At 46.7% G+C, this 14,130-nt stretch overlaps 2 protein-coding genes across 2 annotated transcripts; one reads left to right on the top strand and one right to left on the bottom strand.

Moving 5' to 3' along the window:
• The first annotated feature begins 1,605 nt into the window (after positions 1-1,605).
• On the top strand, positions 1,606-8,132 carry LOC148103389 (uncharacterized). The gene is made up of 6 exons (XM_087839477.1): positions 1,606-1,992; positions 2,440-3,183; positions 3,502-3,682; positions 3,737-3,917; positions 4,079-4,248; positions 8,047-8,132. The coding sequence occupies exons 1-6, from the start codon at positions 1,606-1,608 to the stop codon at positions 8,130-8,132; spliced, it is 1,749 nt and encodes a 582-aa protein (XP_087695603.1).
• A 4,195-nt stretch (positions 8,133-12,327) lies between these two features.
• Positions 12,328-13,731, bottom strand: LOC148103388 (nuclear factor 7, ovary-like). The gene has a single exon (XM_087839136.1). The coding sequence runs from the start codon at positions 13,717-13,719 to the stop codon at positions 12,328-12,330; it is 1,392 nt and encodes a 463-aa protein (XP_087695262.1). The 5' UTR covers positions 13,720-13,731.
• Positions 13,732-14,130: the final 399 nt, after the last annotated feature.

The following is a 14,130-nucleotide window of genomic DNA, read 5'->3' as shown; positions in this document are numbered from 1 at the left end:
GGAGGGGGGGGGGGGGCATTTCCACTGGGAGTACCCACTAAACAACGGCCACCAGGCAAAAGCAATGGTTATGACTCGATCAGTGTGAACCCCGCCCCCTGACTTGGCCACCTGATGGGTGAGGCTGACAGATAAAATAAAATCTTGAAGACAGCCGCAGGGCCAGGACTGCCAAAATGAATTAAATAAATACATAAATAAACTTAAATAATTAAGTAAATGTGTCAATTTATTAAAATTGGAAATAATTGAATGAATAATTTATTGACATTTTAAATGAAATGAATGGGCATTTCATTAATTATTGTAATGTTTATTTATTTAATTAATTAATTCCAATTTTAATTAATTAATGTAACATTTAATTAATTATTTAATGGTGGATTAAATTAATTGATTTTGGTACTCCTGGCCCGCCACACTACGGCCCCTAGAAGACTGTGGTTACTGGTGTCTCTAGCTTCACATGTCGCAGATCAGAATCACTGCTTTGATTCCCGGTGGGTGTGCTGCTGAGTGGTGAACAACTGTTAGACACATGAACGGGTTGGTTGTGTACCGGGGGATTCTGTTTAGGACTACGCTTCGTCCTCATGTTCCCGGCTGTCAGGGACAATCTGCCAGAGGTAACGCTACCTTCGGCTGCACAGCCACAGTTTTTTGTGAAGCCAAGTGTTCAGTACAGAGCTACAAATAGGCTAGATTTATTAAAAGTGTCTTTATTGCTAAAGAGGCCGAGGAGTAACTAAACATCCGAAACACTGAGCAGGAAAGTGCAGGAGGGACAGGTGCAGAGGCCATGCAAACCCATATGGAAAAGAAAACTTATAAAAGATTAGCATCAGATGTGGCCTACTTCATATAGTGAATCATATAAGGCTTATATGATTTACTCATGAAAGTGGCTACTTTCTCGTTACTTTCATATATTGTTTTTGTCACGGTTCTGGGTCAGTTTCGACCCAGTGTTTTGAAGTTTTGGATTGTTAGTTTATTTTTGGACAATTGTCATGGTTTTGGGCACTATGAGGTTTATTATTATTATTAGAATTCTGTTTCTGTTTATTCATGTTAAGGATTTGTTCTCGGTTGTATCTCACGTTTAGTTTAGTTCAGGTTCCATGTGTCATTCTCCGTCTGTCTCTCAGTGTCAGGTCTGCGTCTTCCTGTAGTGTTCTCATTTCCTGTTTTATTGTGAAGGTTTGAGTCTCATGTGAGTGTGTTCAGTTTTCCCTCTGTCTCGTCTTGTTGATTATTTCCAGCTGTGTCCACCACCTGTGTGTAATTCCCGTGTTTCTCTGTGTGTATTTAAGTCGTGTGCTCTGTCATTGTAGTTGCTGGTCCGTCTGCGTTCCCACCCTGCTTCATCTGTGTGTTTCCCTGCTGTCAATCCGTTTCTGCTCGCTCTCGTTCATGTTCAGGTTCGTGTTCTGTATTCAGTTTGTTCCCAGTATAGTTTAGTCTTTGTTCGGTTCGCCTTTTGTCCATTTTTTAGTTTGTGTTTAATAAACCACCATCACACCTTTACAAGTGCCTGCATTTGGATCCTCCTTTATTTTCCACACGGCTCATCTCACTCGCCGTGACAGTACGGACCAGCCAGATATGGATCCAGCGGCATTCACCCCACCCACGGAGCTTCGACAGCTCATAACGGACTCAGTGTCACGATTAATCAACCTGTGGCTTGAGCATGAGGGAGAAGCATTTCTCTACGTTCTGGAAGTCAGGCTACAACAGCTGATTACAGATTATCCCTGGCTATTGAACTCACTGCACCCGCTCGCGCAAAACTTCATTCTCCACGAACTACACCTCCACCCTCCCGCCGCTACTGCTCGCCCGCTCGCTTCAACGGAGGTCGTGCCATCCGTACCGCCGGATGAGGAGTTACCCGGCCCATCGGAGCCGTCTCCACGGAGGAAGCGACGTTCGCGCCGCCGGCGCGGCACCCCACAGCCGGAGTTCAGAATGTCAGAGCAGCCGGCTGTGGTGAGTGAAAGGGACATTTTTGTTGACTCTGTTGCTTCTGTGACTGTTTATTCTGGGGCTATTTTTTGTGCGTCGACTGAGGATAACATTGATTTCTCATCCATGGCCATAGCATCTGAGACTGCCTGTTCTGAACCCTCGTTCCATGTTTATGACCGTGTCCGCTCCATTGTCCCATCCTCACTTCCATCCCAGTCAAATGCCAGGCCTGTAACACTGCCCTCAGTTCAGTCAGCAGGCCCGCTGCCCTCAGTTCAGTCAGCAGGCCCGCTGCCCTCAGTTCAGTCAGCAGGCCCGCTGCCCTCAGTTCAGTCAGCAGGCCCGCTGCCCTCAGTTCAGTCAGCCGCCGCGCTGCCCTCAGTTCAGTCAGCCGCCGCGCTGCCCTCAGTTCAGTCAGCCGCCGCGCTGCCCTCAGTTCAGTCAGCCGCCGCGCTGCCCTCAGTTCAGTCAGCCGCCGCGCTGCCCTCAGTTCAGTCAGCCGCCGCGCTGCCCTCAGTTCAGTCAGCCACTTCACCATCAATTACGTCTCTGCTACTTGTAGCTCAGTCGCCACTAGCTCAGCAGCCTACCCACTCATTCACTCAGTCATCATCCTCACAGCCTCATTTTAAGCAGGGAACACACTTCACCACAATATCTGCTGGTTCTCTTGAGCTGGCCATGTCAGAGACAGTTGCTCCCTCTAGGGCCTCCCCAGAGGCTGGGTGTCAGTCGCCAGCCAACTCTGGACCCCTAGAGGTCAAGACGCCAGCGCCAGCAGACTCACCGGAGAACTCACCAGCTCTATCACAGCTCTCAGTACCCCCTGAGAGTTCAAGCGAGTTCATCCGTCCGCCTCCGTCCTCTGCTGAGTGTTTTGGGGAACACTTTCAGCCCTCTGAGGACGGCATCCCACTGTTGCTGCCTGAGTCTAGCCACTGTGCTGCTCAGTCCCAGCCAGTGGCCACACTGGCAGAGGTCTCCGTACCTGCTGCTTCAGCGTCTGTTTCCACTGGAGGGCCAGAGGAGCCCGTCCGGTCTCACGCCATGTTAGCTGGGGGTTCAGGTGAACCCAGCCAGCGTCCTGCCTCATCGGCTGGAGGGCCTGAGGAGCCCATCCTGCCTCAAGTGTCGTCAGCTGGGGGTTCGGGAGAACCCAGCCAGCCTCAAGTGTCGTCAGCTGGGGGTTCGGGAGAACCCAGCCAGCCTCAAGTGTCGTCAGCTGGGGGTTCGGGAGAACCCAGCCAGCCTCAAGTGTCGTCAGCTGGGGGTTCGGGAGAACCCAGCCAGCCTCAAGTGTCGTCTGCTGGGGGGCCCGAGTCGCCCGTCCAGCCTCAGGTGTCGTCTGCTGGAGGGCCCGAGTCGCCCGTCCAGCCTCAGGTGTCGTCTGCTGGAGGGCCCGAGTCGCCCGTCCAGCCTCAGGTGTCGTCTGCTGGAGGGCCCGAGTCGCCCGTCCAGCCTCAGGTGTCGTCTGCTGGAGGGCCCGAGTCGCCCGTCCAGCCTCGAGTGTCGTCTGCTGGTGGGTCTGAGGAGCCCACCCAGCACCACGCCTCATCTGCTGGGGGTCCTGGAGGACCCAGCAAGCATATCCTCACGTCTGCTGACGTTCCGGGGAAGTTTGTTCAGCCACCACCTGCTGAATCATCCCCTGTGTCTCCTACACCGTTGCCTGCATCCACATCACCTCCCGCAGCCGTCCCGCTGCCGTCAGGTTCCGCAGCCGTCCCGCTGCCGTCAGGTTCCGCAGCCGTCCCGCTGCCGTCAGGTTCCGCAGCCGTCCCGCTGCCGTCAGGTTCCGCAGCCGTCCCGCTGCCGTCTTCATCCATGCCTGGTCCAGCCTCTGTGCCTTCAACCGCGCCTGGTCCAGCCTCTGTGCCTTCAACCGCGCCTGGTCCAGCCTCTGTGCCTTCATCCGCGTCTGGTCCAGCCTCTGTGCCTTCATCCGCGTCTGGTCCAGCCTCTGTGCCTTCATCCGCGTCTGGTCCAGCCTCTGTGCCTTCATCCGCGTCTGGTCCAGCCTCTGTGCCTTCATCCGCGTCTGGTCCAGCCTCTGTGCCTTCATCCGCGTCTGGTCCAGCCTCTGTGCCTTCATCCGCGTCTGGTCCAGCCTCTGTGCCTTCATCCGCGTCTGGTCCAGCCGCGGCTTCGCCTTCGTCTGGTCCTGCGGTTGCAACGCCGCCGTCAGAGCCCGCTCGGCCTGTTCTGCCTCGCCTCTGGTGGCCATTTTCCAGGCCTCTGAGTTGGCATCATGGCCATTGTGGACGGCCTCCGGAAAGGGTTCGTTGCCGCCGCTGGCCTCGCGGCCGTCCTCCGGACCTGCTCTGTGGCCGCCGTTGCCGTGTGCACGGTCGGCCTCCGGACCTGCTCTGTGGCCGCCGTTGCCGTGTGCACGGTCGGCCCCCGGAACTGTTTGCTCGTCGCCGCCGTTGCCGTGTGCACGGTCGGCCCCCTGAACTGTTTTGGCTCTTGTGTTGTCGACCCCCAGACTTTCCCGTGGACTCATGAATGGTCTTGTTTTGTGTTGGCCTGGTTTTTTTTTTGGTTTGCTCTGGACTGTTGTGCTCCTTGTTTTTTGTTTCGGACCCTCCTTCCTGGACCCCCTCCGCCCGCCCTGGTCTGGTGCTCTGTTTTATTGTCCTGTTTTCTGTTTGGGGCTGTCGGGAGCCAGCCCTTGGAGGGGGGGTACTGTCACGGTTCTGGGTCAGTTTCGACCCAGTGTTTTGAAGTTTTGGATTGTTAGTTTATTTTTGGACAATTGTCATGGTTTTGGGCACTATGAGGTTTATTATTATTATTAGAATTCTGTTTCTGTTTATTCATGTTAAGGATTTGTTCTCGGTTGTATCTCACGTTTAGTTTAGTTCAGGTTCCATGTGTCATTCTCCGTCTGTCTCTCAGTGTCAGGTCTGCGTCTTCCTGTAGTGTTCTCATTTCCTGTTTTATTGTGAAGGTTTGAGTCTCATGTGAGTGTGTTCAGTTTTCCCTCTGTCTCGTCTTGTTGATTATTTCCAGCTGTGTCCACCACCTGTGTGTAATTCCCGTGTTTCTCTGTGTGTATTTAAGTCGTGTGCTCTGTCATTGTAGTTGCTGGTCCGTCTGCGTTCCCACCCTGCTTCATCTGTGTGTTTCCCTGCTGTCAATCCGTTTCTGCTCGCTCTCGTTCATGTTCAGGTTCGTGTTCTGTATTCAGTTTGTTCCCAGTATAGTTTAGTCTTTGTTCGGTTCGCCTTTTGTCCATTTTTTAGTTTGTGTTTAATAAACCACCATCACACCTTTACAAGTGCCTGCATTTGGATCCTCCTTTATTTTCCACACGGCTCATCTCACTCGCCGTGACAGTTTTAGTAAGTATCCAAAACATTCAAGTTTCATTATATAATTTTTCAACAGATCTTATATCTGTTTTCACTCTTGTATGCTTTTCATACAAGTTTCACACAAGACAGATACAAACTTTATCAGATTTATATATATCTTTTCCATATGGGTAGAACTTGACTGCATGCAGAGGTGGAACCCCTAACCCTACTCAAGTAAATTTGAATAAATGTAAGTCAATGGAAGTGTTTGGAAAAATGTGCTTCTAAAAATACTTTTATTTAGTTCATTCACTCATGAGCTGCTGTAACATGAATCAAAAGGGTGATTTGACACCTCAGCATGCAGTCACGTTCTATAGAGTTTTGCTAATGACCGAATCATTTTATTCAGGTGTGTTGCAGCAGGGACGCATTCAAAACTTTGCTAGATGGCAGCTGTGGAGCTAGTGTTTGAAGAGAGAGTCTCCCTTCTCCCGTTGTGGTCCTACAATAAAGCTGCCTTTTCAGTTAAATTCCCATATGAGAGTCCTGCATTTGGGTCCGTCCTCCTGCCAGCCACACAGCCAACTGTGACAATCACAGACCAAATTTATCTACCGGCTTGACTGGCGGCTGCAAAACATTGCAAGATAATCTTGGTCAGGTATTCTTCCAGTCCACTACTTTACCACGAGTGTTGTTATATCAATTTGGAGGGATGACTCTATTATCTATATAGTCCAATTTGGATGGTCTGATTTAGAAGAGACGATTTCCAAGAGTTGAAGTGGGGCTTCCTGACAGAAACACAATTCAAAATCTATTTTGTTTGACAGGGAGATGATGGATTAAATATCACAAGGATAGAATAATCCTTTAATTGTCCCACAAGGGGAAATTTGGGTGTAACAGCAGCAAGAAAACACATATACAAACAAACAGTACACAAGACACAGAACAGAAACATACACAATTCTTACATATTTACATGAAGGACAATGGTTACCAAAAACTGAATACCATACTGTTGTTAAATTAAATTAAATTAAATACAGATAAGAGGCCAGAGTCCTTCTGTCTCCCACCACCTGCACTGGGTCCAGGGTGCATCCCAGAACAGAGCTGGCCTTCCTGATGAGTTTATCCAACCTCTTCCTCTCAGCTGCTGATAAACTGCTGCTCCAACATACAACACTGTAAAAAATGACAGATGCCACCACAGAGTCATAGAAGGTCTTTAAAAGCGCTCCCTGGACTCCAAATGACCTCAGCCCCCTCAGCAGGTAGAGTCTGCTCTGACCCTTCCTGTAAAGAGCTTCATCCCTGTACTTATACTTTTGTGTTGCTCTCTCATCACATTTTCATTATTCTCATCACTGCTTAAAACAACACACATCTCTCTCTCTGTTTTTTTAACTGTCCTTTCTCCAAAACAGAAAGTAGCATTACAGCTGTTTCAGGCTGAGAAACACCAAACACTCTTCGTATTATCATTCATATGTCATCCACACAACTATTTTATTTCTTTTTGTCCACTGGGCAGGTGACCTGCAGAATCATGTCTGCCCCAGCTGGATACCTTTTCACACACACCGTGACCTCAGACACACTCACAATCACTTCTGCTTAGAGCACAATTTCACTTCATTCGTCAGACTTCTTTTAAGTTTGCAGCAGGCAACGTGACTGAGTATTGTGTCAAGATAAGTAGGAAGACCACGCTATAATGGACAGTTTAAGGAAAAGGTCAACTTTACAAGGAATCTTTTTGTTTTGTGTTTTGACAGAAAGATGAGACGTTTGATGTCTTTGAAGTCTGAGCTCTGGGCTTGAGTCACAATGTGGTTTGGTTAGCTTAGCTTAGCATGATGGCTGTAAACAGGGGGAGCAGCTAGCTTGTCTCTGTCCACAGTCAAAGATAAAGAGCAGCTGTACCTGGGCCTCCTTGTTCTGATGGTTGTTTGTCCATAACGGACGTCTTCAGTTCTCACTGCTGAGTAGACCACAGCTGAATCAGTCTCTGTGCAATAAACACATTAAAATTACTGCAACAGTGCTGTGATATTATTACACTACAGCGATGGAGACATTTCATTCTGTTCTTTTAAGCTTATTAAAAGCATTAAATGGTGTCTTTTTATAAATTTATAAATAGCAGCAACTTTTCACAGTTTTTATTTTTTTAATCTTAACACCTCTGCAAAACAGTGAGAACAAAGAAATCAGGAAGTTTCTGAGAAAAAGAAGAAGGACGACCACAGAGCTGCAGACTGATGCACTTTTACCACAGAGCATGAAGGAAACATGCAGGACCAGTGTTATCAGCCAAACCCAAACACACTGCAGCAAGAAGCTCCATCAAGTCACTGATGGATATAAAGGACGTTTTATCTGTTCTGTTCAGACTCTTCATATGTCTCATGTTCACATGTTCCATATCTTAACTGTGTGTACCGACAAACACGCATGTGTGGGCCTCGTCTGAGCCCTGACATTTATGGCTCAGTCACAGCACTGCTGAATGTGATGTCATCCAACAACAAATACCTGCTGTAGAGCTGCAACAAAGTCCTTCTAGAAGCAAATCCACCCACTCTGTCTACATGGCTGTGGACACAATTTAAACACTGAGGCTTCAAAATGCAGCATCTACAACACTCACTCTGCCTCCATCCAGCCTTTATTTAGATTTGATGCATCAGTCTCCATGGTGATGAGTACAATTGGCAGCTGAAACTGTTGTGAACTTCTCCATGAGTCATATTTCCTGTTTCAGAGCTGCTGATTGGCTCTTTGGGCCCTTTACCTTCAGGAGTCATGGACGAAGCACTGAAGTCGTTCACAGAGAGAAGTGTGAACTGATCAAGCAAAGAAACTGAAACATTTCAAACGGAAGAAACTGAACTGTTTCCTAATTCCTGTGACTCTGACCTTTGACCTGTGTGTTTATTATCTTTATTATTTTTTAAATCTTAACGTCTCTGTTCTGAAACAGACTGAGCACAAAGAAAGCAGGATGTTTCTGAGAAAAAGAAGAAGGAAAAAGCCACAGAGCTGCAGACTGATGCACTTTTACCACAGAGCATGAAAGAAACATGGATGACCAGCAATGTTCCCTCTAAGCGGTGCACGTGCGCAATTGCGCACTGCTGGCACGGTCTCTGCGCACAAAAAAAAAATCTAACCTGAATTTAAATTAAAATTAAAACTTTAACAATTCTGTTTTGCAGTGTTAGTCAGTGACTGGCTGCTCCCGTATGGGATTAGAACGATGCCACCTTATCCCATAGTCCAGCCAATAATGCGATTCACATTCGTATATACGCAGCTAATCAACGTCGTTGACAGGCTATGACAGCGTCCTTATGTGCGACTGTGTAGATAACAACCTGGACCTTAATACCACCAAGACAAAAGAACTGTGGTCTTAAAGAAGGCCCAACAGCGTCTCCACTTTCTGAGAATCCTCAGAAAAATGGACCTGAAGAAGGAGCTGCTGACCGTCTTCTACCGCTGCTCCATTGAAAGTGTGCTGACATATTGCATCGGTGTGTGGTTCTCCAGCTGCACCAACAGCACACAGAAAGGCACTCCAGAGGGTCATCAATATGGCCCAAAAAAACCATTGGACATCCTCTTCCCTCCCTGAAGGACCTGTACAGCACTCGCTGTCTCAAGAGGGCACGCAGCATCCTACGGGACGGTACACACCCAGGACACCGAGTGTTTAAGCTGCTGCCGTCTGGCAGGAGGTTCAGGCTGCTGAGGTCCCGGACAAATAGACTCAAGGACAGCTTTTACAACAGGGCAATAGCCCTGATCAATGCAAATAGCTGACCTGATTGTTACCTCCCCCCTAAAAAAAGTCCAGGGAGGTAGCCAATGTTTAAAACAACAATAACAATAATAATATTTATATTTATAACAAGGTGCAATAATAATTAATGTGCAATAATAACAGTGTGCAATACAAATACACTTATTCTTCTTTTTTATTACTAAGTTATTATACTGTGTTGTGTTGTTTGTGTTGCGTTGTGATGTGTCATATCGTGTCGTGTTGTGTTATATGTAATGCCGACGTAGGACAGTTTTCCAATTTCATTGTACTATTATGACTGTGCAATGACAATAAAGAGTTATCTTATCTTATCTCTTATCTTATCTCTTCTTCCTGAATACTATCGTTGTTTATATTTACTGCGGGAAGAAACGGTAAAAACTGCGTTTTATAAGGAAAGCGCTCGAAAGCCTGTGAGCAAAAACACCAAAAAAAAAAAAAAAAAACACCCTTTCCTATTGGTTGAAAAAAGTACCATGTCGACCAATCAAAAAATGATATGGCAACATGGCATCTAGTTGTTAAGAAACAGGAGGAAGTTTTAGGAGTGACGGCGGTGCTTTGAGATGTGAGAGATTTGAGACGTTTAGTGCAAATCTTGTGTAGTTAGTGTGTAGTGTAGTCAATAGTGTTGTTGTGTGTGTCAGAACAATGAGGCGACTGCTCACTGTTACAGGTGTTACAGCAGTGATATATCTCCTGTTGTCAGGCCTGCAGGTATCAGGCTGTTGTTCTCCTTTATCTCATAGTGGACAGAAATTATTTTCTGGAGTGGCACAAATAATTTGTGTGGCATCAGATTTGATGCAGAACAGCTGATTGTTCTGTAAATAGTTTGAAATGTTTGTTTAAAAAAACGCTTTGGCTGCATTTAAAAAAAATAACTGCAAAAAACTTTGTTGTTTGCCAAGCTCAGCTACTTTTTTGAAGAAGTAATTATATAATGAATTGCTCAACATTGGTCTTTATTTACTGTATTTTGCAGAAGATTAAAGTTTTCTCACTGACACAGGTAGGATGGTCAGGCGTCCTCTGTTCCTTCACCGTTCATGAACTGTCACTTATAAAATGCTGCCAAACATCAACTACACTCAATAACTAAACGTGTGCAGGTTAAAGTGATGGACGCCCAGATCTGCACTCCAAATACAAACAGACTAAAGGTGTTTCCTTCAGAAACAAAGACAATATTTACAAAGATCTCACAGGTAAATTGTGAGCGATCACAGCAGCATCTCATCCTGACTAACAGCTTTTAGATGCAGGGAGAGCGTCGTGGTTCAGAGGTGGTTCAGCAGATGATGAAGGCCTTTCTGTTGCATTGTGTAGTGCTGTGGATGCCATGATGGTTGACTGGGTCTGCTTCTACTGAACTCACAAACACTTCTGAGGTATTTACACCTGAAGCCTCATTTAATGTGAGTCAGAAACAAACGGCTCACCTGTGATTAATGGATGTTTCCCTGCATTTATATTTTCACACAGTTTATTTCTTACAGCAGGAAAACTGAACAGAATGTATGCAAGAGGTTAGAGTGAGGATGACGTCACTTCATACAGAAAATACATGTTTGTCTGTTTTGATGATGAAGGACTTCTTTAGCTCTGTAAACAGCTACACTTGAGAGGACAGAGGTGATTTCATGGATAAATAACAATGTGTTTATCAGCTTTCATCATCGCAGTACAGACGTGACGTCAGATCTATCAAAGTGAAGGCCGTCTCTCTGATGACGTCACAGAGCAGAGTCGTTCTGTCCAATAAAGGATCTCAGATCAGCTGCTGCCATCTTGTGGCCACAGTTGGTTACTGTCTCTGAAAGTTGTCTCATGTTTCCTGTTTTCCTGTTAACAAAGGCTGGAGCTCATCATGCTGAGAGGGCAGCAGCATTTTTTGGCTCTTCACACATGTTCATTATATTCTGATGATCCTGGATGGAGACAAACTACAGATAAGTGTGTTCAGCCCAACTAGTTGATCTCATTACAGCAGTTTGATGTTTCCCTTTGAATCCCCCTGAAGATCCTGACAGTGAAGCACGTACATAATACTCCAGCCTTTCAACTCTGAGCTTATTTAGTTCTATTAATACACTGAAATCTCATTTGTGTCATGAAGAAAGTCTTTAATCAAACAGAATTCAAAGATCAGAAACATTTCATATATGGAGTTAAACATGAATCATTGTTTCGCTTGGGCCACTTCGGAGGTGGGGTACCCCCGGTCTCTCGGCCTGGGGCTCGGTCACTCAGGCACAGCTGGCTGCCGGCGGAGCTCACGGGCACGTCGCTGCAACCCCCCCTGGCTTCTGCTCCGTGGCTGCTGGGTGACCCCTCATCTGGGACTCTCCTCAGCTCTTTCTGGGACAGTGGCACGGCTGCCCCTCTGTTGGTCTTCCTTGGTCTCTTGTGTTCTGGGGGCCTCTGGATGTCTGGAGTTTTGATCTCCTCCATACCTGCTTCATGCCCTGGAGGACGGGGCAGTGGCCCCCCACACCCTCTAGCAGATCATTACATGAGGGAACCTTTTAAGAAAACAAGCGCGTCCATGCTCACAGGTGTACACACGGGTGATCACACACACAAACTACACCCTTTTTGGCTCCTACCTCAATGCACACTGTGCTGTCGATCTTACGTGCTGCACAATAATGTTTAATATTTAGTATTTACTGTCATATTCCCATATATCATTGTGATGTTGTTTATTGTATTACTCTCGTTTTCTTCTGCTTGTTTTCTTTTTTCTTTCTCAACAGGTGATCCAGGTGATCGATACATGTATTTTTTTTTCTTTTTTTTTTTTTTTTTTTTTTTGCTTATTCTGTTTTTTGCCCTTCTCCCCCGTCCCTCTTCTCAACTGTTTTTCTTTCCCTCTTTCTTTCTCCCTTTTCTTTCCCCCAGTCAAGTCTGTCCCGTATTCAGCAAGTGAAAATAAAATAAAGAATAAAAGGTGAATCAAATGGACCATTACGGCAAAGCTGGGATGGTCAATTTGGTAAAGAAAATCCGTTGGGCATCTTTCTTCGCCTTTAGACAATAATTCTGATGGCAAAAGAGCCAAACGGGACAGGCAAAAAAAAAAAAAAAAAAAAAGAAACAGTGAGAACTAAAAGAGAAACAAAGAGCTTTGGAACAACGAGGCAGCAGGAGGACAGCTGCAGTTTAACAGCTTCAATTCACTGACAGGAAACAACATTAGAAATATCATCATCCTCAACTCATCTGCTGCACTGACACTGACACCTTCAACGGACACACCTTCACTTTACCAACAGTGTCAATGAATGGAAACATCCTGTGAGTGAAAGTGTGTGTGAAGGTGTGTATGTGTGTGTTAGTATCAGGATCAGAGAACGACAGCTTTCCTCTGTTCCAGTCCAGATTCACTCTGATCCTCTGGAGCTTCTTCTGGACTGAGAGAGCAGTGAGAGGAGCTGATGGTGAGCGTGTGTAGTATTTACCTTCATTAAACCATATTACCCATAATCCAGACCGTATGTCTCCTTTCCTCTGCACAGACTCTGCAAACACACCCAGTCCCCACCTTGTACTGTCTCCAACATCAACATCCCAGCTGTGAGTCCCTGAGTTAAAGCCCTCAGAGCCCAGGACAGAGTAGTAACGATCAAACCTCTCTGGATTATCAGGAAGCTGCTGTTCATCTCCTCCATATCTCACACTGGTCAGATCTTCAGACAGGATGAGTTCTGGATGAGCAGTGTTTGGGTCCAGAATGAGAGGAGTGTAGGAGACCATGTCCTTCATGTTGTTCCAGATGTTGAAGGTCAGGTTGCCCAGGTGTTTGGCCTGGTCTATCAGAGCTCCTGAGGGCAGCTGTGGATCATCCAGCAGGGGGCAGCGCTGGACTCTTTCCACTGCAGCCTTGTAGTTGTGCAGGAATGAGACGTCTTCAGCTCTCAGCTCCTCCTCTGTGGCTCTGACTGTGTCTGAAAGAGCTGCTATCTCTCTGCTCAGAGCCTCCATCTTCTCCTTCATCATCCCACTCTTCTGCTCCTCTTCCTCCCTCAGTGCAGCCAGCCTGGCCTCCTCTTCCTCTGCTAGAAACTGCTGAAGCTTCTTAAACTGCTCCTTAATCTGCCTCTCTGTGTGTCGGGCCTGGACCTTAATGTGTTCTGCTGTTTGATCAAACTTCACTTGAACTTCTTCACAAACCTTTAACTTCTTCTTTAAGGGCTCCAGAGTTTCCTGAAGTTCCTTCTTGTGTTGTTGTGCAGCTTCATCGATGGGTCTGAATCTGTGATTGGTGTGTTTTTCTGAGTCTCTGCAGACGAGACACACTGGCTGCTGATGGTCCAGACAGAAGAGTTTGAGTTTCTCAGAGTGCAGACTGCAGAGAGCCTCTGAAGCTCTCTGATCTCTCTCCTGTAAGAACGACTCACACAGGTTCTTTAAAGCCAGATTTAAAGGTGGTTCATCCCTTGAAGATCTTCTCTTACAAACTGGACACTCGTGTGTTGGTCTCTCTCTCCACCATCTCTTCAGACAGTCTTTACAGAAGCTGTGGCTACATGACAGAATAACAGGATCTCTGAAGACCTCCTGACAGACCGGACAGCAGAGATCCTCCTCTGATCTGGAAGCCATTGAGTCTGTGAGTGAAGCTGAAAACAGCAGACAGGAAGTACAGTCAGTCCTGGCTCCCCTCCCTCCTCTACCACCTTCACTGAAACTTCCTTTGAGTCGTGTTTTTGCTCAAACTCACATTCAGTGTGTTCAGCGTCAGCAGCTTGAAGCAGCAGTGTTGGAGTTTTCCACTTTTCTCTCCTGTAGCTGGACTCACTCAGAGGAAGCTGCTAGTTTGGTCTGAGCTCAGTCTGATCGTCTGTGCGTCTCTCTTTACTGAGGACGAAGAACTTCCTGTTTCCTGGTTTGTCACATTTGAGTGACGTGAGGGGAGGAGACAAATTAAGGTGGATTCACTTAGTTACAGACAGTGGTGTTATTTCTTGTAACTAAGGGTGTGTTTCACTCCAAAGTTCAGACATTAACCTGCCA

This window comes from Neolamprologus brichardi, chromosome 3 (genome assembly GCF_056152115.1).
Source record: "Neolamprologus brichardi isolate AB-2024 chromosome 3, ASM5615211v1, whole genome shotgun sequence".
Taxonomy (NCBI): Eukaryota; Metazoa; Chordata; class Actinopteri; order Cichliformes; family Cichlidae; genus Neolamprologus; species Neolamprologus brichardi.
This window is presented reverse-complemented; position numbering and strand designations above follow the sequence as displayed.